General features: G+C 39.4%; 2 protein-coding genes across 2 annotated transcripts in view; both read right to left on the reverse strand.

Moving 5' to 3' along the window:
- myo1d (myosin 1D) overlaps positions 1–21,806 on the reverse strand; it is a 110,416-nt gene extending 88,610 nt beyond the window's left edge. Inside the window, exon 1 of the mRNA XM_067575533.1 lies at positions 21,223–21,806. Within this exon, the coding sequence (XP_067431634.1) occupies positions 21,223–21,317 (95 nt within the window). The 5' untranslated portion in view covers positions 21,318–21,806. The remainder of the gene's footprint in view (positions 1–21,222) is intronic.
- LOC137172601 (uncharacterized) lies at positions 21,652–26,625 on the reverse strand. The gene is given in 5 exon segments (XM_067577107.1): positions 21,652–21,822; positions 25,268–25,307; positions 25,309–25,468; positions 26,272–26,388; positions 26,391–26,625. Coding segments are annotated over 5 exon segments (684 nt in total). The 5' UTR covers positions 26,587–26,625.
- Positions 26,626–26,868: the final 243 nt, after the last annotated feature.

A 26,868-nucleotide genomic window follows, 5' to 3' on the forward strand; every position in this document is an offset into this window, starting at 1 on the left:
ATATATGACACAGAAAAGCTTCCAAATCCTCACAGTTGAGAAGCCGCTACACCACATTTTTGTCATTTTTTTCTTAAAAATGACTAAAACAATTATTCAATTATCAAATTAGCCGATGATTTATTTTCTGTTGTTCGATTATTCGACTAATTGTTGCGGCTCTACTTTAAAGACACACCTACTGTAATTAAACACATTGATATCTAAAACTATCAACAGAATATCTTTTTTTAGTTCCCATCCCTACAAACTACACTGCAGTTCATTATGAATCAGATATTGTATCTTTCAGAAACCAGTAAATCTGATGCAGGTGCACCTGGATGAAGACCTTCTCTCAGGGTTATTCACGGACATTCAACATGCAGGAAACTCAAAGAGGAGAAAGTAAACATTAACCTGTATCAACAGTATATCACACTTTACTACTTTATAACAAGTAAATAAATCATACCCATTATAAATAAGTTTATCAGATATTGACAATGTTGAAATGTCAATAAGCCATAAATATTATGACACCTAATGTTTCCCATCTGTCCAAATGCCCAAGTTAGCATTTAACAGCCTCCCAGAGGGCTGATTTTTCACACTTCTTATCACTGTCAATAAAGAAGGTACTTTTAGACACAAATAATGTGTTAACAGTTAGATCCTGTTCCTGCTTCTCTCCTCAGCACTGGTAGCTCCCACAAGTATTTATATATACACCGTTCTGTCCACATGCTTTTGTTTTAATTCTACAACATACAATGATATTTGAAACAATAGTGCTTCCAACTTTTTAGAGACACTTATGGGAAGGCCCTTTCCTGTTTATGTCCCCGTGCACAGAGCTGCACCAGCTGTTCAGCCTAGTTATAATTTAAATGTTTCCTTAGTGGAGATCTACGCATCACTAAATTAGAACCAGTTGCACCACACAAACTAGTTCTTACGCAGAGCTTAGTTATTATAAATACTTACAGAGTTACTAGGTGGAACTGTCAGTGTAAACTAGCTGAATGAACTGACTGACAAAGCTAACGTTTAGCTTGCTAATATCTTGAGTTGTTCAGACTGAAGCATAAAAGGGGTCATATGAAATATGGTTTGACCTGACAATTTATATTTCATAGAAAAACACACTGAACCTCAAATTACAAAACTTTATTCCAATAAAGTTAGACTAAATGACCAAATAATAACACTTAGCTCAGCATAATCTGACATTTTGCCCTCACTGTGAACTACATGAATACTACTAATTCTAAAACACACAGGGCTGCAACTAATGATTACTTTCATCATTGATTAATTAATCATTTATTATTGACAAATATTCATCACAATATCCCAGAGCCAAAGCTGATGTCTTCAAATTTCTTGTTTTGTCCAACCAAAAGTCCAAAACTCAGTCCTCCAGGTGTCTAGTAGAGCTGCAACTAATGCTGATTTTGATGATTGATCAATCTATCCATTACTTTCTCAATCAATCAATAAGTTGTTTGGTCCATAAAATAACTGTCTCTAAAGCCCAAGATGACGTCCTCAGATGTTTTCTTTCAATCCGACCAACAGTCCACAATCCAAAGATATTCAGTTTACTATCACAGAAGACTAAAGAAACCAGAAAATATTCACAATTAAAAGCTAGAATCAGATAATTTGTCAGTTTTCTTCTTAAATGATTAATCAATTATCAAAACAGTTGGTGATTAATTTAAAGTCCAGATGAGACGAGATTTCAAGAGTGTCTAACCTCCGTATCATGACGTATTTCTGAGTGAAACAGGACAGACGGGTAGGACTTAATGTTGGGAGGAACTGAATTTGAACGTTGAAAAGTGGGTGTGTTGTAATGAATCTAAGCTCTGTGCTGCTAAAAGTTGAAGATTGATTGATGGGTGGATGTCATGATATTATTGGTTGAAATTGGTTGGTTCAAGCCAACGTAAGCACTGGGGATGTGCAGAGGGCCCAGTATTTGTATTTGTATCTGTATTTGTATTCGAATAAAAGTGGGAAGAGGCTTAAAAATCCTGTTTTTGTTTTTAATAATCTAGAATTAAAAGTGTCATAAAGTGTTACAATAAGTGTTCATGAATAAACTACCTTATGATGGAGGTCCCCACATGTTATACACCCATAACAAAGAGACAGCACACCATGTAACGTGTAGCGAGGAACTTCAAAGGCGATTATTGCTTTGCACTTGTCATTTATTGCCTATTTTTTACAACCTAACTTTGTGGGAAGGAGAAGGGGAACAGCAGGTTATGAAGAGTCCCTCGGGAGCACTTTGCTTGTGTCAGTAGCTCAGCTTTATCTCTGGGGAACACCCCCAACAAATAACTTTTTAAATATTTGTATGAAACAAATATTTGTATAAAACCCACTATTTGTGCTTTGTCAAATAATGTATTTGTATTCGGGCACACCCCTAGTAATCACACGTCATATTTTGTTTAACAAGAAGAAAACATGATTGAAATTTGATGAAAGAATTTATGTGATGAAGTTATGCTGCACCTTGACTTCCTGTTTACATAGTTGGATGCTTCTTATTGGACAGATGTTTCCTTGCAAACAACTTGAGTGTTTACTAGCTCAGACATTACATAAGTATTAATGGTGCAACCTGATTTAGTAAAACAATAGTTTGAAATTAGCTAGTAATTAATAAGTACTTAGCAGGGACTTTATGCACAAACTTCTCGCCCAACATCAGCTCAGTGAGTTTGGCCTCACTAATGCCTTTGTGGCTGCATGAGAACAAATCTTTGCAGCCAGATTCCAAAATTCTTGTGGAAAGTCTTCCTAGAAGAGGCTGTTATAGGAGCAGTTTAATGCTCATGGTTTTGGAAAGAGATGTTCAGCAATCACATGGGTGTAATGTTCAGGTGTCCACATACTCTTCATAGCATAGCTCTGTCTCACTCTCTTTCTCTCACACTTCGTCTCTCACTTTTTTGTGCCTTTCTCTCTCATAATCTCTCTCTCTCTCTTTGCCTGAGGCCGCCTGTCTGACTTCCTTCCTCTCCAAAGACGACTAAGAACCCAGTTTCTCCTCATAGAAGAATGGCCTCTTTCTTCACAGCTGCCAAACCTCTGATGCTTCCTTGCAAACAGGGCCAACTCCATATTATTCCAAAACAGATCTAATGGGTCTGTGTGAAGCATCTGATTGTGGGTTTGAATCAGTTGCAATAAAAACTCAATCAAGCACTCGAGTTTTTTTTTTTTTTTAATGAAAATGCTGGCTCGCTGGCATAAGTACAAATCAAGCACTGAAGAGTGTTGCATAGATGTCAACACTTTGATGTTGTGATGACAATATTTGCCTTGAGCGTCAACCAAAACATGAAGGGTAAGACTGTTGGCAGACGCCCATGACACTCTTCGCGTTGGTCAGGGTTTCCTAAACCTTGAATCTTTAAATGGATGTGAGTGTGGCCTTTTTAATCCATCCTCTCTTCTCTACATTTTGAAATGGTAGCAGTATTGCATTCAGATGCATGAATTAAAGAAGGTGAGTAAACATTACATTCATGCAGTGGCTAGGAACAATAATGCTTTATGACAACTGTATGTACTACACCAACTACTCACACAACAGCACATGCTCAGATTAGCTCATCCCTGTGTGTTCAGATTTGCGTGTGAGTATTCATACTGTACGTCAGCACCGTTCACAAACTGGCACAAATGCGTAACAATGAGACAGGATGCTCATGTGTCATGGACAGGGTGGGATGACGGGAAATGCACTTTAGCAGGCTTCAGTATAAAATGAAGCTAATTTCTTTCCGAGGATTAAAATCACATTTCTCTAAGTATAAATGGCTATTAAAAGAGATACTATGCAGGATTTTACGAAAAAAAACAATGTACAAAACTCAGACAAAAGCAATCATCACTTATGACCCACTAGAAGTGTGTGGCGGTGTATTTATCCACAGAGACTCTGCCCTCTGCCTGTAATTTATTATTTTCTTATTATTTTGCTTTGTTCAAGATGCTTCTGGGCTGCAACATTTGGGCAGCGGGTCTGTAGCACCAGCCAATAACAGCATGCAGGGTGTATTGGTACTCGAAGGTTTCAACTGAAATAACCCAGTACCAAGTAGTATGGGAAACCCCCCAGTCAGACAATACCTACGTCCGATCCTTTTTGTACCCAGATCTAGGAAAAAAACAACTATTTGTATGGTTTTGCTGGCAGCCAATCACCTCAAGCGTTCTTCAATTTAATGCAACGTGTGATTGGCCCGTTACCACAGCAGCTACAACCTATACAGTCTATGGAGGTGAAGTCGAGCGCGGTATATTTGACAGAGTTGGCTGTTCAGCATGCCGAGATGCCACCAAAACGTTCATAAGTATGAATATACTACACATCTGTCGAATGAAGTAGAAAAAATAAAAGGTATCGAATGAAGTACTCTATTGGTATCGGTATCACTTTAAGGGTACTGGTATTGGTACTGGTATCGTTATTTTGTAAATGATACTCAGGCCTAGCAGGATGTGATCTTGGGACTCGTAGCGTAGCAACCAGATTACACCGCTTATTTGATTTTATTTGATTCAGTGCTTCTCTTCAGTCTCCCTCCTCTGTTGCATGCAGAGTGCTGCTGCTGCTCCTCTGATGCCGGTGTGTCTGTTTGACTGACACACACACACATACACACACACACACACATGCAAAGCAGAGAGTGGATGTGTTTATTTGTGCTTTAGAATGTAACCGCGGTGAAATAATCAGAAAATAACGTTTTATTACTCTGGCCTAGTATCGTAAAGTCTACAACTATGTACCACATATTCAAAACACTATACATGATTTGCATTTTAAGAGCTAAACAAACTGGTTTGGTCCTGTAAGTTCCCTGCTCCTATGCAAACTGTGTACTCTAAAATGTGTATAAATAACAAAATAGAGCAAATATATAAAAGCAATTTCAACATGAACTGACTCGGCGAAAACTTAAAGCCATTTAATTACACAGGACTAGAGGCTTCGCTATCATATCTCAAAACAGCAGTGGTATTGCTAAGCTAACATGCCAGCTCTTCCTCCCCTGGTGCAACAGAAAAAGACCCATTGTGCCCCCCCCTCCTCTCCATCAGGAGGCTGCTGTGTGCCGGCTCCATTGTTCAGATGTCAATCGGAGGCCTTTGTCTGAGACAGGCCCTCCGTCTCCCCCAACACGGGCCGACAGCGAGCTGCCCACTTAACGTACATGTACAATAGGTTCTGGGGGATTGTCAACAAGGGTAAACATGATGGGGGGAGGGCTATCTGAGGTCCCAGCTGGGCATGCACTGACAGAAGGTGATGGGATCTGTCATCCATAATGACAACATCTACAGGTATTTTACATATTGGACATTGAGCTGAATCCAACCTGTGCACCGACCTAAATGACAGATGGGTTGTACTGCAATATATTAATTCCTTCCACTACACAGACATTTTGCTATACTGTTAATAACTCACTTTAGAGTATCTGCTTGTATTCTACCATTGAGGCTAATGCTGTAAAAATAAAAAAAAAAGTCCAAATTCTCTGATTTCAGCCTCTCAACTCTGAATATTTTCTGGTTTCTTTAGTCTTCTGTGATATAAAACTGAATATATGTGGGTTGTGGACTGTTGGTCAGGACAAAACAAGACATTTGAGGACATTAACTTGGACTTTGGGAAACAGTGATTGACATGTTTCACCACTTCCTGACATTTTATAGACCAAACAACTGATAAATTAACTGAGAAAATAATCTGACAGATTAATCAATAATGAAAATAATCACTAGCCCACGAGGTTTGTGCCTGTCAGCATTAAGGCCGGTCAAACTGATTCAAATCACACTCCAGATCAAGGTGACAGGTGGAGATTTACACTCTAGGACACTAGAGTGGAGATATCACTGTACGATTGGCAAACTCGTTATATCCCTATTTATCAAGTCTGTGAAACAGCACAATGAAAGTGTAATGAGGGATTCAAATGTAATATTTATATAAATATTACAATGGGGAGTGTCAGTCTTGCATAATGGTTTTCATTTTCCCACCCGATAGCAAAACATTACACACAAGACAAAGAAACCACAATCAAACCAGCCAAGATCATCACTCAATTCTTTGATAAGCTGCACAGTTAGTCTGAAATCACATTCAATCATCCCTATTTCCAGTCAAAAATAATGTCAACAGGCTATTTTAAATGTACTGTTAAAAGTTTTTGTTTTATATAATAAAGGTGAAGAGAAAGAGGTCTTTGAAAAAATATCAGAAATGTTCCTTTTTGTCTCAGCCAGCTGAGGGTGTGTGTTGGTGTCTGTGATTAATTGTAAGCAGTTGGCAGGTTACCGCTGTTCAACCGTAAAGAACGGAGACAAAGTAAACAAACTGGTCAGACAGCTAGTTGCTAACAGGGATTATGAGGAGCAATGACCAAACCAGCATCTAATGGGAACAAAGTGACATTTACAAGTACATTAACATGCTGTTTAATGTGCTGCAGTTGGCTCATTGGTTATCTAGCCTGCTAACTGATGTTAGCGGTGCATTTTTCCCTGCTGAATGTTTGTTTAGTGGTTTGTTCAAAAAGTTAAGGTGCAGGGCAAGACGTGTGTTCATGTTTGTAAGTTAGATAAGAAAGAGACTTTGGCAGGAAAGCTAATATTTGCTGTTTAGAGTCTGAGGTTCTTGTGTTGCGTAGCAGGATGCAATCAGGCTCAGTGTGACCGTCTGCTCTGCTTATGATAGAACATCATGTTATCGCTTTATTCAAGATTTGATTTGATGTACTGAAATAAGGTCTCCAGATATATAAACAGATGGCAGAACTGTATTTATTCCAAATAATGTAAAACTAAAGGACACGATCCTGAAATCAAAGAATTTAAAATACTTTTTGCTAATTTTGGTTTCTGCTTTTTTTCTCAAAGGAGGCAAGTGATTTACAGAGCAGATATGTAGCTGTAGCAGACAAAAAAGGCAGTTTAATTTCAGTTGGACTGTAAGATCAATAGAGGCAGGGTTTAAATCAGTAAAAGGCCCAATCTGGGTTTATAAATAGCATCTAAAAGTCATGTTTGTGTCTATTGTCGAGAGGAGAGGAGGGAGGGAGGAAAGAGGAGGGAGGAGAGAGGAGAGCCACATTAATCAGTTGGAGCGTGTCAGCCGAGATACAGTGTTGTCTGATCCATCTGTTACTCTCATTTAGATGGATTTAAATGACACACAGGAAAAAGATTAGAGAACCTTATGGGTCATAATAGTCTCCGAGAAATGTTATTTAGAGAAGACATGGAAACTGAGTCAGATTTAAATTTGGTAGCACAGTCATCTGTTCCTTTGTTTTTTAATTTTCTCATTTTTGACATCTTTCATGGCAGAGTGATTTGGGCAGTGACCCAGTTGAAAGCAAAGGCTCGAGCAGGGTTGAGATACGGGTATGAATCTGGTTTTAAAAAAAGAGTTTTCAGAGTTTGGCTTTCAGCAAAGCTGGAAGGGAGGGTTGATAGAACATAAATCCTCATCAGGTGTGATAGCACAACTCCCTCTACATCATCTTTATTTTTTTCCAATTCACATATTTTTTTCCTCAGTCTATCCAGCTGTGAAGGGAAGTGTGTCTGAACTGGTCTGACCTGTGGCCATGTGATCTCTTTCCAAAAAGGACCCCTCCCATGAGCTGCCAGGAAACGAGCAGCGAGACAGACAGACAGACAGAGAGAGAGGAGGAAGACAGATCATACTTGCAAGCAGCATCATGAATTGTGAGACTTACTTATGATTCATGTGTAGTCTATGTCCACCTACCACCTTTTGACGTAAACACACAAAAAACACAAATGGACGACTGTGCAAAGATGTTAAAACGTGATTCAAAAGATTTGTCTTGCAAACAAACGCAGAAGAGAAAATGTGATCTATGTTTTTTGCTCTACTGAGGAACTTTTGTCTGCCTTAAAAATACCAGGGGAACCCTAATGCCACACACACTGACACACACGCCTCAGATGTGAATTACAGAGCGAAGCCAAGCACAACCACTGTCTCCAATCTTGTTTGGGTGGGTCTTTTTTATGGTTAACTCTGGGAGGAGCGCAAGCAATTTATGACATTTTCTCACCCAGAATCCCCTCCCCTCTCCCCAAAAGAGAAGAAACTGAAAAGAATTAAGAGGTAAACGTGACTAAAATAATGTCTGTGAGAACGCCAACCTAATTATAACGTTTCATAAGATTATCTGTGTCTACTTAGGCCTAACACTCGAAAAGAAGCTTACTGTGTCTTTCAGCAAGATTTTCAGCAATTGGAGCAAGTTATGAAGGTACATATGTTGAGCAATCCCAAAAGGGAAAGTACTGTATGTTATGATGCATTGTAAAAACTTTATCAGCCTGTTAGCTTCTGCTAGTAAAGTTCAGTTCAAGCAGGTGCAGATATGCTCTAAAAAGCAGAATTTCAACACTACAGAAAAACTGTCCACACTTGAATAAACGATTTGTGTATTTTTTACATTATAAAAGTTGTAGTAATGAAGCAATCTGTGGTTCATATTGGCCTGTGCAGAGCCAGCACGTGTTGTCATCATGGTTGAACTTCAGGGTCACTCTAGGAATTATGAAGGGTAGGGAGATAATCTGTGTCTGTTCCACTTTTATCTCCGAGTTCACTGTTTAAAGTAATAGCAGTATGCTTTAGGGCTTATCCCTGTGGATGCTGGGTAAGGGATGCCTTGTCTGTAAAAACTGGTTTTCTTACACAGCGGCACGCAGTTATATCTACTGATTATCTCGTCTGCATACCTGGAGTCTATTTCTCAAGTCTTGCTACGCAAAGCTGATGACAGTTTGCACATAAAATTTAAAACTGCAATGATTAGTCAATAGACTGAGTAATCCAACTGTTTTGATTAAAACATTTTCCGGTTTCAGCTTCTTGAATGTGAGAACCTGATGCTTTTAATTGTCATATATGATAATAAACTGATTATCTTTGGCTTTTGGACTGTTCTGATAAGATAAAACAAAGTCATTTGAAGATGTCACCTTTGGCTGCAAGAGGTCAAAAATCTTTTCACTACTGTCTGACATTTTATAGACAACACAATTAACGTAGACAATAATCAGCAGATTCATTGATAATGAAACAGGGCTGCAACTAACGATTATTTTAATTATCAGTTATTCTGCTGATTACTTTGTTGATTAATCGTGTCTTTGTCTATAAAATGCCAGAAAATACTGGAAAATGCCTGTTACGATTTTCCACAACCCAGTGTGGCGTATTCAGGTGTCTTGTTTTGTCCGACCAACAGTCCAAAACCAAAAGATATTCAGTTTATTATCATGTATGACAAAGAAAAGCATAAAATCCTCACATTTCAGAAGCTGGAACTATGTTTGGCAGTTTTGCTTAAATATGACTAAAATGATTAATTTTTTGTTGATCAACTAATTGTTGCAACTTCACAATGAAAATAATCTTTAACTGCATCCCTAGTTCTTATAGAGCAGCAGGTACTTTGTGTCACTGGTCATCTGGTTATATTCTTTCTCAACATTTTGTGCAAGAGATTCCATGCAACCGATGAAAAACAAACAAAAACAAAGACTTGATTCTCACTTATCATACGCCCAAAATTATTTCATAATCATTAGTTTGACTCTTCATTCTGGTGTAACTGAATTATTCTCCACCCTCTGCAGTTTAAAGGGGTCAACAGTTCACACACAGCGAGTAAAGTCACTGAGGATGAGAAAGCTAAGTTGAGTCCAGATGCTGCTGGATTGGGCAGTTCAGCAGATGGATGCAATGATAAGTGAGGAGAAAAACAACAACAACAACACTAATCTAGAATCAGTTCTCAGCAAACATGTAACTGACTTAGACCCGAAAGGCAAAACTGATCTAAAGCTCTCTCAGAGGGGATTATCAAATACTTCGGATCAAAGTCAGATTACTGCTTCTACAGTGACAAAGCAAACATAGCCTTGAACCAGGACACAATTATTATCATATACTGAGTAGTATTTATTACTGACCTTTGTACCCAACCTTCTACACCATGGTCAAAGTATAGAAAGTAAGTAAGTTATCATCCAAAAACCATAAATCTGCTGCTGCACCAGATCTCGGAACCTATCTGCAGGGATTTACTCCTGTTTAGCCACAAGAGCATTAGTGAGATCCAGTTCTGATTTTGGGCGAGAAGATCTGGCTCGCAGTCGGCGTTCCAGTTCATCCCAAAGGCGTTGGACAGAGTTGAGGTCAAGTTTTTCCACACTAAACTAGGAAAACCTTTTTTTTTTTTTTTTTTTTTTTTCAAGTGGACCTGGCTTTGAGCACCGGGATTCTCTTGTTGAAACAGGAAATGGCCTTCCCCAAACTGTGACCACAAAGTTAGAAGCACATTATTGTCTAAAACAGAGGTTCCCAAACTTTTACCCTTATGACCCCTTGAAATATACGTCTATGACTTGTGAACAGTTCCACCAAAAAGTGATTTTCCTTTTGTTAGATTGTTTCATTTGAGTATTTTCAGAGGTCTCAAGGGGTAAAACTATCCAGTATTGCACTATCCTGTAAATAATCTCACAACCTTTTTGGATTTATCATGAGAGGTTAGCAACCATTGGTCTAACATATTACTGTTTGCTATAGCCTTAAGATTTTCCATCATTGGAACTAAGAGGTCCGGCCCAATAAGAACCCCAAAAAGCATCTGTATCTGTGGAAAGGGGTGTCCACATACTTTTGACCATGCAGTGTGTTTTACCACTCGTATTAAATGATTGACAGAACTTATGTGCAGGTTTATGATGCTGATTGTGAGTAAATTTGGCATGTCATTATGTATTATGTCATCAACTCTCTATTAAAACTATTGCTCCTTTGTGGCTAGTAAACATCTACTCTGCTTCAGGGCAAGGTTGAGGTTCTTAAGCTTCTTTAACAGCCAGCATCAGTTCAATATCACATTAGATCCTTGTCTCAGATGTACAAGGGTAGTTTAAATTTCGGAGACCCACCAGAAATGAGTAAAAAGTGTTGCTCTACTCCACCTACCACCCCTCTACTCCACTCTTTTATGTACAGTGCGACGCGGGCCTCCGTCACGGTCTGCAGCCGTCAGACATCTGGGCTCTGCATTAGGGGATTTTCCGCTGCTTTGTAAAGCCTGCTTAGTGCTAAACAGCAGCTCCCAGACTGTCTGTAGGAGACGCAGCCCATCAACACATAACACATCCACCCTCCCTCAGGCCCACATCAATCTTTCTCCAAAATCAGAAGAGGTAGTTTCAGCGCTACCGGCACAGCTGGGCCTGCATCCGGACTGGAACAGGAGATACTTTATGTAAGGCTTTTTTATTTCTTATGTTCACACTCAAGATCCACAAATCTTGAATTGTGCGTTTTCACTACAAAAAGATGTTTCCCCAACCTAAAAATAAAGATAACAAAACTGAGAGCTTCACTGTTACATCATCCTTATATGTACCGATGACGTAGATCTTCTTGACAAAATCTTGGCTCTTATGACATAATGCCTCTGGTTTGAACACATGAGCAAAACTCTGTGTCCCACTTTCCTGCCCTCAAATGATGCAATGTCTGTCTGTGAGTGAATGATATAATGTTATCAAACTGGAAAAACAAAGAGAGAGAGGGAGAGAGGGAGAGAGAGAGAGAAGGGCACATCTCCCATCTGTCACCACAACAAAAAGCCAAAACATGAGGGTGTGCAGGACGGGATGGACAATTCTAGTAATGTTCCCACTCTCTCCATTACTGCAATAAACCCAACACCTGCTGTTACTTTACAGCAAACTTATTTTAATGCATCTTTACCTTGAAACACACTGGGCTACAAATGTAACAGTATAACTGTACCATATAGTGGATTCGAGCAGGGTTAGGTGATGACTCAAAGTTATTAGAAGTGGAAAAAGTGGAATTTCTGTGATGCATATAATCGTGTGGTCTGGACATTTCCATAACCGGGCACAGAGCACTTAATGTTCTAACTTCATACAGGTTTAATAGACATGGAAAAACATCAGTTGTTTACAGCACAAACTATGTGCAGCCTTGTCTGCCTTACATGGAACTCTTACTGTTAGGAGCCGTTTCTAAACAAGCTACTGTAACTATGCTGTTTGTAATGAAGGAAGATTTCAACCAGTGCAACAGTGTGGCTTAATGACATGTTTTTAATCGTTTTTTGGACGACAACAGAGGTCTATATGCATGTGCTCCTCCCATTCACGCTGCAGGATGTTCCCAGGAGGCCATCAGGTTTGGATACTTAGGGGGAAATGGGAGCCATGTGTAAACAGCCTGGCTACAGATCAGGTGGCTGACCCTCCTTTCTTTGCTGACTGGGATCAGGGCCATCCACCACACCTGTTTACACACACACATGAATACCACCACCAAGCTATTACTGTAATATGCATTTCCAGAGTGAGAAGAGGATTTCAATGTGATTAAATTTCCAAAATTCAATAAAAAGAGCCTTCTGGTGAAAGCAGGAGACATGAAGGGAGGAGGAGGTTGGGGTGGGGGGTGTGGGGTGGGGGGTTTCTAGCCCTGGCTCTTAGCCTGATGTACTTTAACACACTGGCCAGCAGCGACAGATGTAAAATCACAGTGGGCTTGGCTATGAGAGGGGATGACTGGATGGATGGGAGAAAAAGAGAAAGGAGCATTTCCTAAAGAACCAGACATTACTCAACATGCTAATTCAGGACAGCAACTATGATTTCCCTCGGGGTTAAAACGAGAGCAGAGAAGAGCACAAAAACAGACAGATGAACAAAAAATAACATGTCAGGCAGAGGTAAAAAGGGACAGGGATATATATATATATTAAACAGGGTCAAAACTTTTAAAAATGCTCCCTGAAAGTCAAAAGCCAGGGCTTCAACCTGCTCTGAACTGCAAATTTACCTCTACTTCCTGTTCGTGCTGACATCAGATTGTTTGCACATGGCCTCAAATGGACGTCTGCTCCATGGTCTTTGTTGTTAAGGTTGATCCATGTGTTGTTCTTGTTGTCTGCTCGCATGTTTTGGATCAGATTCGGGCTCCAACATGTGCGGATGTAGTTGAGAAGTTTTCATTTCAAGTAAAGAGAAAAATAAGTGAAATCCTGCTATTACTATTTGTTTATGTTGTCTCCAGAACCACCGGAAGTCTGTTGAGGAGCTAAAACAGCCTGTTTCAGACAGAGGCTGAACTGCATAAAGGGCCAGTATAAGATAAATAAAAGAGTTTTTTGAACTGTGAATCATGACAAGATATTCCAATAGGTCCCCAGAATAAAAACATAAACCTGTATTTGTGCATGGTACATCTCCCTTAACAATGTGAAAGAGAATAAAACGTGTAATAAATAGTGGCAGTAAATAATCCAGCTGAGTGTGTATGCGTATTGTGTCACACAGAGGCTGCGAAGTGATGTGAGGCGCTGGCCGTGAAAGTGAGTAAGCTGTTCCACCCCCACAGTGGCTCAGAGCACAGCTTCAACAGGTGGACGAGAGAACAATACAACACTGGAGGAAACAGAGAATGACATCACAGCCAGAGAAAATGAGTAATATGTTCACTTAAACGTGTAACATCAGCCGCCTGAGTCATACGCACCATTAGCTGTTGCAAAACACTCCATGCAAGCTGATTCTTGAAAAACATAGCACTCATTACTTCGGTGAATGAGGCTCAGATAGTAGATAAGAGTGTTGCATGAATGCATTATGTCTCATGTGTGTGTGTGTGTGTGTGTGTTGCCCAGAGAACAAGGCTTCTGGGAAGTTGTGTCTGAGGGTAATGTTGCAGACAGAGGATGCGGTTGTTTGTTAAATCATGAGCCAGACAGCTTTAATGGGAAACTTACCAACATTAAATCCTCTATTGAGGCTGTACCAATGACGAGGGTCACGATGGTCATCATTTTAAATCCCAGGATATTAAAGAATGATTCAAGATAACCAGAATTTAAGTAGAATTTAAGAGAGATTGAAACCTTAAATTTGCTTACTAACGTACAGGGTCATGAAAATCATTTATGTGACCACATTCAACATCAGTAATGTATGTGCTGTTCAAAAAACAGCAGCATACGAGGCGCATGAACATAATATTTCAATGAAACTACTTTTATTGTCATTATAGCTCCAACAATAAGTTGATTCATGAATTGACAAATAATAAATTGGCAGCTAGTCAATTAAACAAAAATGCTAAATCTTTGACAATTCCAGCTTCTCAAATATGAATATTGGCTATTACCTGTTGCTTGGACGAAACATTGGACAATGTCACCTTGAGCTCTAGAAAAGTTTACACTGTCATTTAAAGGCAATTTAAAACACTGTTTTCAGGTGTTTTATAGACCAAACAATTCATTGATTAATCAAGAAATGAATCTGAAGATTAATCAGTAACAGCTATACAAGTTATACAAAAACTGCTGCCTAAATAAAATACAATTTTACAACAAAGCTTGTGAAAGTAGCTTTTCCTGAGCTCTTAAACCAACATGAAGCCGACATGGGGCCGACATGGGGCCGACATGGCGCAAATATAGCGCCAATATGGTGCCAACATGGAGCTAACATGGAGCCAATATGGAGCTAACATGGAGCCAACATGGAGCCAACATGGAGCCAACATGGGCATTCCTTTAAGTCTTTGGAAAAAAAGGGAAATTTGAACATTTACAGATCAATGACAACTAGAGGAATCTGCATCTGCTAATGAAGATCACAGGATATGATCAAAAGCTCCAGACTAGCTTCTAAATGAATGTTTTCTCAACTGCTGTTTCCGAGGTCAAGAATTAAAGTTGAGCCTGAGCTAGCAAACTTAATTTTTTAGATTCTAAGACATTTTGTCAAAGAATATGTAAAATATAATCTGGCCAAGCATTTCAACACTTGACAGTTTTCGATAATTTATGCAGTGGACACATTTCTTTTGGTGCTCAACACTCAGCCCTACACCTCAAACCTCAGACCGACACAAGACATGCACATGGCATGGCACAGTGTAATTATATGAGTAAACGGTGAAAGGCAGAGCCCAGATAAAATGTCAAAAAAAAGTATGACACAAAGACACTAAAAAAAGAATAAAAACTGGTCTTGGAAGCAGTGTTAGCTTGTGCTAAACGACCTGCTCCCGACCCTGCCTGCCAACTCAGGCAGTCCACAAATGAGACGTCTCTTAGAGCTGGTGAACTTATTTTAGAGGGGAATAAAGCTACACAAGCACAGCCCCTGTTTATGTAAGGATGGTAATGTGTTTCAGATTACAGACGGTTGTATGGAAATACTTGTGGCGAGACTGGACTTTTCGCTGCTAGGGTTGCAGGGGAGCAGGCCTACGAGGCATTTCTTAAAAAGTCCTTCTATGAATCCGTCTCGTTCGGGGGAGGGTGGGGGAATACGCTTTTTCTTCATGATTAGAAATCTCCTGGCAAGGCTGTCAGTCTGAGACACCGAGGAAACACTTGCATGAGGACTTTTTATGACTTCAACATAAAAGCAACATATTTCATCAGAGCAACGGAGAGCCTATCATCTGTCTTACGATTGCAATTGACATCGCGCTCCGTCACAGCTGGTCTTGGCAAGGGTTGGCAAAAGCTACCGGGCAAATGAGAAGGAAGCTAACTAGAGAACACTGTCTATCTCAAGAGTTCATCTATAAATATTTCTCTTCCAGTCACTGAACACCGCTAAGAGGGAAAAAACTTTAATAAGCGGGTTGGGATTAAATATTCTTAGAGGCATCTGCTGCACACTATCACGCGTTTTCATCTGTGCTGCAGGGTACAGACATGTCGGCCAGGACTGTGTGTTCTGCACATGGACTTTGGTTTTATTGCTGAGGAATGAACAAAGGCATGAAAAAAGTAAACAGATATGCCAGATCAAGCTAAGGAAAAGAACCTGAGCTAAAAATATTTCTACGCCAAATACCAATTCTTTTATCTTCACTGAAGCATTCACAAAAACAAAAAAGTTATGACATAAAAACACAGCGATTTGAAACATTTGAATGTTTTCAGGATAGCTTTTACTTTTATAGAAAAGACTGTAATCTCACAGGAGGAAGAGTACAAAGTGTGAGCCTTGATCCTGGGTTTCTCTCCTTTATTCCACCTGAGCCACAGAGGTACTTTGATCCCTTTTGTTTATTCTGCAGGAGTAGGAGGGAAAGAGTCGGGTTGTCCTTTTTTTCTGCACCACACCTCTTCTATTCTACCTGCAGTTACAGAACTTTGAACAGGAGAACCATTGTTCCACTGACAGCAGATGAAAATAATTTGCCGGATAATTTTACGGTCACATACCTGGGAACACCAGAAATGCAGTGACGATTTGAACTTGTGCGTTATGTAACTTTAAGAGCCTCTGCAACCAAAGAATAAAAAGACACCGCAATTTTGAATCTCAAATATACTGTATTAGCCTGTCTGCACATATGATTTCCAACTAAGCTGAGAAGAGAAGCTGCAGGAAACAATGAAATCTGAGGAGCAATGGAAGGGGAAATGCCAGCTTTCCTGCTTCGCTGTCCTGCTCCATATTATTGGAGCCTTCCTGTTCAAAGTCCTCTTTAACTCCCCATAGAAGGGTTCAAAGGTCAAACCACTCGGAGCAGTTCTTTTAGTCAAACAAACAGGAGCTTTCTGAATCTCTGCACGATGTTATCACTTATTTAGACACAATATTCAGTGTGATATTATCAGTCTTGAAAACCAGCATCTCTAGCCGACTGGAAAAACAGGAGGAAAGTGCAGTCCTGAGCCAGAAAGTGTTTACAAAGCTGCTTGAACATATTTGTAGCAGATAGTGCTAATATTTACCACATTTGGGCAATTCAGACAGGGTTATGTACTATGCTGACTTTCTAATGGTGCACATATTTGGGCAGTGATTGCCCCACCCATCATGTACTCCAACAAGACTAACACAAACATGACTTGAACCAGTTCTGGTACTGTAAGCTCAGGCGCTATCAAGTTACTCTAGAGCAATTTTATTTCACTTGTTTGCACAAAAATGAATAAAATTTAGCAAGTTTACATGAGTACAGCTTTTCATTTTTTTACACTGATTAGACAAAGAATTCAAAAAATACCTCTATAAATATTTGGAAAACACAGTTTTGCAGGAATGTTTTTTCCTGGATTCCAACGGAGAGACAAAACAAGCTGCCTTATAAAGACATTAAGAGTAGCAGCAGTTTTAGAAAAGTGCCCAGAGGGTGGATTACGTACGCTGTAAACAAAATGTTGGTCTGAAATAGCTTCCTGTAATCATTATTTTGTCTATAGTTCACCTTTATTTAGACAGGTTTATACATCCAAGCCCTCACGTCATCCATCTCGCTAGAAGACATCTCCAGCAAAACACTGAATCACTATCATTTGTATGGGACCTGCTCTGTAGTTTTGCCTGACCTGTAGCATCCACATGAGCATCAATTTAAATATCAACTAAGTGAGAGAACAACCACAGTTAAAAACATATTCTGGTACTATAATTCCCATCTTTAACCCCCTGTTTTCAGTCATATATGAGCTCATGTCACTTGACACTCCTACATAAACAAACTCTTGGTCCAGCAAGTCTTATCTGCTGACTGGTCGATTCAAGGCAAAACTCCCAAGACCCTACAGGAATTTGGCTTGAACTTATCTTACCAGACATCTCTACAAAAAGACTGGGCATCTGCTGGGCTTTATTTAGAGACTGGGAGGCTCTGTGGAACAGGCCACACAGTTCAGCCTCAAATCAAACAAAGTAAATGTCAACTTGTACAACCATGTCTGGCCACACTGAGGGGGAAACAAGAAGTCTTTTCCAAATCACGCCTCTCATGCAGTAACCGGGGGGACTTGATTACTTATTTGCAAGCATTTAATGACATAAGTAGAAATCCCCTGCTCAGCAGAGTACTTCAGTCAGTCGCTGGTTAATCTCAGGCACTGTGAAAGTCACTAAATGAGGGTTGGACGCACACAGCAAAGCTTGACTTTTGGCCTACTTCAAATAAAAATATTTGGGGATTTTTTGAAGTTCTGTACAAGCAAAAAAATGCGTGGTTTCCGATGCTCGATGAGCGCATTCATGGCTCGTTTGCTCATCCAGTACTAAATGTTCAAATAAATTAATTTTCCTTAAGTGGGGTTATTGTTGAGCTTTGGTGTGCAGCAGACCTTTTTCTTATGCAAGGCATTTAACTCTGAGGCCAAGTTCCCACACGTAGAGTAAAATGCACCCAGACGTGATCTGGCTCTTCTTGCATTGGATAACTGCACGGGGACAAATGGAGACCATTAGATGCCTCATGCCCTCTGGATCCACTCCTAGTCAGGCAAACACACTTGCACATGCATGCATGCACGCACCCTCAGACTACGGAAAAAGGAGCAAAAAGGAAGCACTCCTGGCTGGACACACCCTCTACAAATAACAATCTGCACACGCCATCTCCGGACCGAGCTGTCTAGCTGGAGGGAAAACAAACCGACAGAAAATGGGAGAGAGTTGGAAAAATGAGGCCCAGTGTCAACTGGTTGCTCTCAGGTCCTCTCGCCCAGCTGCCAGCGCTACTGTGCACACCACAGCAGCTCATCTGATTTAGGAGGCATGACTAGTAAGAAAGTGTTAACCATAACTGCCATGTTCTCTATGAAACATATCCACTTCTGCACCTGGCACGCTGTTGTTTTTTCAGCTTCACATTCATGCAGCTACACAGATGTGCGCAGTGTGATGGTGTGAGTTATCTAAGGTTGGGTATCGAACCTCAATGCTTAATATCAAAAGCTGAATAAGGTGGAAATGTTTGAATTGAATGTTTTGTCAGGTCTTTATTACATATTCCAAACAGAATGAAGTTATAACTTTGGCATTTCTAAGTGTCATTTTGATATAATGAAAGCTATTGTACTGACAACAGTATTGATACGTGTCAAGTGATACTCAGCCCTAGATTTAAGTCACTGTGATAACTTTTTTCAGCTCATCTATTCACCAGTGGAAACTCTAAACTCGTCCTAGTAAATGAGGAAAACTGGAAGGAAACCTGTTGAAAGGTCCAACAAACGGGACTGTTGTGTCAAGTGAAATACAAGAATATCTCGAAAAGTTATTGTTATTGAGAAGTATTATTTCCTGTGTTCATTTAGGTCTGTTGACAAATCATTTCTTGTGACACTTAACAGAAACCCCCCTTTTCTGTTGTGATATATTACCAAACAGATTACAACAGACTTGGAGCTTAAAGCAGACTTAAGAACAGCACGAATGTTCGGAAATGCTGATACAAACTATGAAGAAGCAGAAGAAAGACAGTGGATTAGACTTTTACATAACAATAACACACAGGGCCAAGTGGCTCTTGATAATTCCACAGTACATTAAACTCGCTAATAACAAGTGGATGAAAATAGCCATTGTCTACATTTATCATCCTGCTGGCAGAAAATAGGAAACACTTTGGTTTAGGGGCGTTTTTTTTTTTCTTGTAAGTAAGCTATGTGGCTTGCTCTAGTTGGCCATAGAAGGGAAAGCAGCCTACTAACGCAGAGGAGAAAAGACCTTCCAACCTGCGTCCTTAAAATCCCCCCAAATATTTATTCTAGGAGTCATCAGTGACAGTGAGTCTGAGTGGAGTGGAGTGGGACTGGCATGACATTTTAGTTTATAAACCACTAGAGAGGTCAGCACTCAGAAACTATAACAAGTTAGATAATGATAATGATGAAGTTTTTACTGTTGTGTCATGCATTCAGCTTTAGCCTGCATGAATGCATACGTTTTTAAATGATACAGAGTCCAAATATAAATAACAGTTCATATAAAGTTACATAATCAGATTTTTAGACATTCAAGCTAGTAGTTTTTCAGGCTTTTTGCCTTTATGTGACTGACAGTGTAGAGACAGTCAACTAGGGAGAGAGAGGGCCCCCCTGCCAGGAGTTGAACCGTGGATGTTGCGGTCAGGTTGTATGGACTTTAACCATTAGAGCGCCCAAGTACAGTAGATACCTGATAGTACATGGCTTCTACATAAGCATGATGCAACATATGTGTCAGGACAATGTGTTAAATGTGCATTAGAGCTCCAACGATTAGTCGATGACAATCAATTAATTGTTTTGAGTCTCTTTTTCATCTTTCCAGCCTCTCAAATTTGAATATTTTCTGGTTTCTTAAGTCCTCTATGACTGTAAGCTGAATATCTTTGGGTTGTAGACTGTTGGACGGGACAAAACAAGACATTTTAGGTTACATCTTGAGCTTTGGGACATTTTTCACCATTTTATAGAGCATTTCTTCAATTATTTTCCTGTTCTATCACCTGCCATTGTGCTTGGTTTACTACAGCAGAGATCTGAACTGATGATCTGCTTTTGTCACCTAATGTAACCGTCTACAACCAGCAAGTGCTGCTGGGTAAACTCACTAAAAGCTCTCTCAAACTGACATTAGGGATCAGTTTGCACTTTCTCAGATGGCAGAGGTGAGGAAAGGAGATTAGGGGGGAAACTGATTCCAAGCCACAGCCCATCTGAAAACGTACCCACACTGCTCTCTCTCTCTCTCTGTCTCTCTCTCTCTCTCTTCATTCACAGCTTGACATCATGCTTGACACTGAGCCACTGACAACACAGCTGATAGAAACCGGGCCCCTGCACGAGAATCCGTGCAGCTTTGGGTGGAGTCACACACACAGCATAGTTTATGTGGTATTACCGGTTTGATACGAGGACGGAACGGAAAGGAATGCAGCCCCCCTCCAACAATAACAACACACAATGACTTATTGTTGCACTGCATCAAAGAACTGATCGAAACACACACAGAGATTTTAACACGTGGGAGTCAAAATTCAAACACAGGTGCGGTGACAGTATTTGCATAGATAACATGCTGGGTTGTTTGGCAAGTTCTGTTCATTCATACTCCTTAAGTGGTGAACAATACTGAACAATATATCGCCAACAAGAAGAAACACTGTGAATGAGCTTGTAGCACCTGTTGAGCTGACAGCAAGAGTGTTTTTACGACATATTTCTGGCTTAAAATGGTGATATAAGCTTTTTCACCGTCTATTCTCTGGAGCTTGAGTGCTTAAAGGTGCCTCAGTGGTTTTTACAAAAGGTGAATGGCCGCGGTCGCTGCAGGCAGACTTACCTGAGTTTTAGGTTAGCCATGAATTCTTCCATAGACACGTTGTCCAAAAGCACAAAATCTGCTTTTCCATACTCCAGGCTCTCGTGCTCTGCCATCCTTTTTTACCTGGTTCTTCTTCAAGCGCGAGGAAATGTTGTTTTTTTTTTCTTTTTTTAACAACTTGTTTTGAAGTGCCGACAGAAGGTGAACATTGGCGGGCTTTGTTGAGCACCTCCTCTAATGGACAGCTGTGTAGTCAATACGCATTTTCATTCTGGTGCTAAATTGTATTTTTACTCATGTTTAATTAAAGTCGCAAGTAAAAAAACAAAACCCTTATATAAACAGTAAAAGTAATGTTATCTCTGTTTTAAATTCCCTTAAACGTCTTTTCTGTTAGAAAAAGGAAATTATCCCAAAATATCTTCATGTCCATACAAAGTTTCTCCTTCAGGCAGAAATGTATCCTTGTCCCGTTACATCGTGAGCCAGCTCCGACCGTTTTTCCTGGTGTTTCTCTCCTGTCGTCCAGACCGACTCTCCACCAATAGGATTGTAGCTGCCTCTGCAAGCACCGCCCCCCACCACTGGTAAGAGGTGTTGGTCAGACTGGTCCTGTCTCTAAGTTGAAAAGCATTACAAAAATGTCTGAAGACCACTGCTCCACTGCTCCTGATACATATTCCAGCGATGACGAGGCCACCTCTAAGTTGTAAAACACTCGGACGAAAACCATAATGTTTTTGGCCTGACATTTATGGTGCCCTCTGTTACCATAAAAGGAAAAATTCCAGCCCTTCATAATTTTCTCAATGGGATATGAATGAAAATTGCAGTTGTGTTTATTGAGAGGGATTCTTCAGAAGCTGTAGCGTTCTCAAATCTACATAATGACTCTGAACTATCATCAAGTGAACACGCAGGTCTAAAACACATCATTATCTTTGATTTACTCGTGTTGTTGCTGAATGAGGCCTCCAGCTCGAAAACTCCTTCTCAAGGAGGTTGTTGTTGAATACAAAGCCTGCCGCCGGTTATTCACCAGGAGTACACTGATGCAAGTGCGCCACCTTGTGTATAAATGAGGCAAATGCATTTTCTAGGTAGACTTGGATAAATAGGGGCCATAGTCACAAAACACCTTAAGTCTAAAAGCCTACAGCTGCAACGATTTTCCTAATCGATTAATCGCCAACTATTTTGTTCATCATTTTCAGTCATTTTTTAAAGAAAAATTCTCTGATTCCAGCTCCTCAAATGTGTATATTTTCTGGTTTCTTTGGTCTTATATGACAGTAAACTCAACATTTTTGGGTTGTGGACTGTTGGTCAAGACAAAACAAGACATTTGAGGATGTCATCTTGGGCTTTTGGAAACAGTGATCGATATTTTTCACCATATATTACATAGATAGATATTTTATGGACCAAACAACTAATCAATTCTATATCTAGATTTTTCTATAATGAAAATAATTTTGGTTTTTGGTCTAAGACTAATTCACAAAGCATTTTAACACTAAAAGTAGCTCCTAAGTCTGAGAGAAGTTAAAGAGGACTCTTAAGTCATTATGACCTGCTCACAAGGTGCAAGTAATGTGCCTCTTTACATCAGGATTTTGGAAAAACTCAACAATAATGAACTTTGTAAAGTATATCTTGATGGCAGGATTAAGGATTCAATCAGTGTAACAAAATATTAAAACAATTGAATAACACCAGAAACAACAGTTTACACGGTTCTCCACCAGGAAAAGAAGTTGTACAAAACTTCATCTGAAACTTAAACAAAGCACACAAACACTTGCAGGTTGTTAAAAGAATGACTATATTGTACAAAATGTAGATTACAGGATTCTTCCAGCATCTCACAGATGGGACACAAGGGAGCAATTTTTATAAGAAACTAGACAAAAGAAGCTCTTATCCATTGATCAGTCATCACATCATCCGATGAATTAAACTTCTAAAATTCTTTGTCGCTATGACAACACAACATCCTGACAACGTAATAATAACACATCATCAGACTCTGAACCGTCTTCACATAAACAAAGACCATAGTATTAACACACATACATGTGATATATCCATCAACAAAGAACCACTGTTTCTCTGAAGGAATATGATGATCACAATACACATTATGCTAAGAGTTGGCCTACATTTACAGTGACCAATCATATATGAAAGTACATCTAATTAAATTAATATATAGACAAATGATAATTAATAAATGATTAACATAAAAATAAATGATAAACTATAAGCATGCAACTGAGTTTTCTCTCACAGGTGCTGATGAACTTATAATATAACCACCGTCTGTCAGAATCATACATCACTTACTCTCGGCAGCTTTGTGAATTGATCTTAAGAGGAGAACTTTTTTATCAGGAACTTTTAGTGCCACTTAGGAGGACCCCTAATGGTAAAATAAGACTTTGTAGATATGTCCCCAGAAGTATATCAAATACTTATAACCAGCGCTGCCTTCACCAACAACAGTATTAAAATGCTTCTTACTCCATATGCATTTTTAATAATAATCCAATAATATGATATATGTTGATATAACACTTGCAGGGATCATTCATTCTTTTGATACTTTAAAGGATTGGTTACAATTTTTCAAGTCTTTCTTAAAGCAGAAGTCAGGATAGCCATATAATGATTAAAATATGTTTTTCTTGCTGTAATCATTCCTCCTGTTTATACTGGCCATTAAAAGATCCTTTCATAATGTTCTTTTATGATTGGGGGCAAAATCCACAGCCCTCATTTTGTGCAAAAATGTATTCAAAAGTTTATGAATTTTGTATGAGGCTTCAGCTGTCTGAATTAGTCAGATGGATACCTTCTGAAGTTACAGTCTTTTTAGTACAAACTTCCCTCTTTTTGTTTCCCTGGACAGTGTTTTCCTGTTGAGCTGCAGTGGAGGGATGGTAACAAAAAGAAGTTTTGTTCTAAAAAGACTAACTCAGACTGCTGAAACCTCATATCAGCTTCTGGTAAACTTTTAAATACATTTCTACACAAAATGAGGGCTGTAAATTTTGTCTCCCATCCCCCATAACATAGAAAGCATATTGGGAAGGAATCCGTATGAAGAGAAATGATGATTGTAGCAAGAAAAAACTGTTTCAGTGTTCACTGTTGTTTTAAGACCGACTTGGAAAACTGTAAGCCTATCCTTCAGATAGGTAAGTAATTAATTAAGTAAGTAAGTAAGTAAGTGGGTAGGTAGGTGGGTAGGTAGATAAGGGAGTAAGAAAGTAAGTATGTAGGTAAGTAAGTAAGTTAGTGAGTAGTAGGCAGGTAGGTAGGTAGGTAAGTAAGTAAGTAAGTAAACAGGTAGGTAGGTAGGTAGGTAAGTAAGTAAGTAAGTAAGTAAGAAAGGAAGTAGGTAAGTAAGTAGGTAGGTAGATAGGTAGGTAGGTAAGTAAGTAATTAAATCAGTAACCAGATAGGTAGGTAGGTAGGTAGGTAGGTAAGTAAGTAAGTAAGTAAGTAAGTAAACAGGTAGGTAGGTAGGTAGGTAGGTAATTAAGTCAGTAACCAGGTAGGTAGGTAGGTAGGTAGGTAGGTAAGTAAGTAAGTAAGTAAGTAAACAGGTAGGTAGGTAGGTAGGTAGGTAAGTAAGTAAGTATTAAGTAAACAGGTAGGTAGGTAAGTAAGTAAGTAAGTAAGTAAACAGGTAGGTAGGTAGGTAAGTAAGTAATTAAGTCAGTAACCAGGTAGGTAGGTAGGTAGGTAGGTAGGTAAGTAAGTAAGTAAGTAAGTAAACAGGTAGGTAGGTAGGTAGGTAGGTAAGTAAGTAAGTATTAAGTAAACAGGTAGGTAGGTAAGTAAGTAAGTAAGTAAGTAAACAGGTAGGTAGGTAGGTAAGTAAGTAAGTAAGAAAGTAAGTAGGTAAGTAAGTTAGTAGGTAGGTGGATAGGTACGTAGGTAAGTAAGTAATTAAGTCAGCAACCAGGTAGGTAGGTAGGTAGGTAGGTAGGTAGGTAGGGAGGGAGGGAGGTAAGTAAGTAATTAAGTGATTAAGTAAGTAGAGACAAGCTTCCACCAGCCACAGATCAGTCTTCAGGCTGGTGTTTGCTGTTTGAGAAGAACTGGTGGACTTCTTTGACTGGAGCCCTGAACACACTGGTCCTCCTGTTGAAGGCTTGGCCCACTTTCATCAGCACCTTGCTGTACTTGATTCTGTTCACTTCACCTGAGAGCTGGCCAGGGTAGGAAGCAAAGAAGCGTATTTTTCTGGAAGACTCTGGAAAAAGGGAAGATATTATTATCCAAAATATAAAGTGTTACTGCATTATTTTGGCACTTGTTCAGGATGATTACTACAGATCATTTTACTGAAAACAAACACAAATCAGCTTTAACCAAAAGAAACTTAAAGGAATAGTCCCAAATTTTGGAAAATATGCTTTCTTGCAGAGAGTTAGATAACAGAGTAGCCACTCTCATATCTGTGATAAATATGAAACTACAGCCAGGAGACGGTTAGCTTTGAAAAGAAAAAGACAGAAAAGAGGGGAAAGTAACAGCTGGCCTTGCTCTGTCCAAAGGAGAGAAAAAAGACCTTTTCATACTTGAAGGAAGGGGAGGTTATGTTAGGTTAGGTTCTCTTATTTATACTCTCTTTTTAAACGATAAATGTCATTTCAGTTTCATTAAATTTTTTCATTGTTTGAAACCAAAAGCTTGGCAATTAACATATAAGATTTAGTGGCTTCGTAGAGAGAGCACATTTTATGTAACATAACTTTCACTGACAGTTAATTAAGGCAGTGAAAACAAAATAACTCAATGTATTGTGTGTTCAAATCTGGCTCTACTTTAAAGTTAGTACAGTTACATAACTTCGCAGTCAAAGAGAACATCCTGTTTTTACCATCTGAAGCCCTTGTCCTTCATGCCAAAAACAGGTTTGCACCATTTCAAAAGACACCTACTGTTAGACTAACACAATCATCTGCAGTTTAAAGTGGTTAATTAATTCATGGCAGCAATATTTTTCCAAACATGTACACATTTTTTGGAAATTAGACAATCCTGATTTAATACCTGCACAGTAAGCCAAATAACAGGGTGACAGCTTTGTGAACTTATAGACACAGAAGTTGCTGAGACACTTCTTGACCTGGATGGGGGTCAATCGGAAAGCGTGGCAGTTCCTCGTCAGTGGCCGTGGATCTTGAGGGTCACGATGCCCTCCCTTCTCTTCAAATGAGGCCCTGCCAGCCACAGGGGGGAGTGGGTGTCACATTTGTTCACAGGCACACACCTCTCAGGCATCAGCAGACTCTTACTGTTGTAGAAAAGGCAGCACCAGCCTTTGGTTATAAACAAAAAAAGAAAATGAGAAATTACCATCATCATAAAAGTAAAGACCAAATACAGAAAATCTAGTTACCTTTGCTGTGGCAGTCACACATCTTGTACTAGGCCTGATCCAGGACTGCGTGGTAGAACTGGGGGGGATGGAGTTTGCTTTCCTACTAATCATTTGTACCATAAGGAGGACGTTTGTTCAGCTTGACAAATGAGATTTTGCACCAGTTTAGACTCAAACTTTGCCCAAATTCAGGTCTACAGAGCACAGCGGTTTGCATCACATAAAGAATTGAGAATGAATGTTGTAAATCATTCTATTTTATATAA

This window comes from Thunnus thynnus, chromosome 20 (genome assembly GCF_963924715.1).
Source record: "Thunnus thynnus chromosome 20, fThuThy2.1, whole genome shotgun sequence".
Lineage (NCBI taxonomy): Eukaryota > Metazoa > Chordata > Actinopteri > Scombriformes > Scombridae > Thunnus > Thunnus thynnus.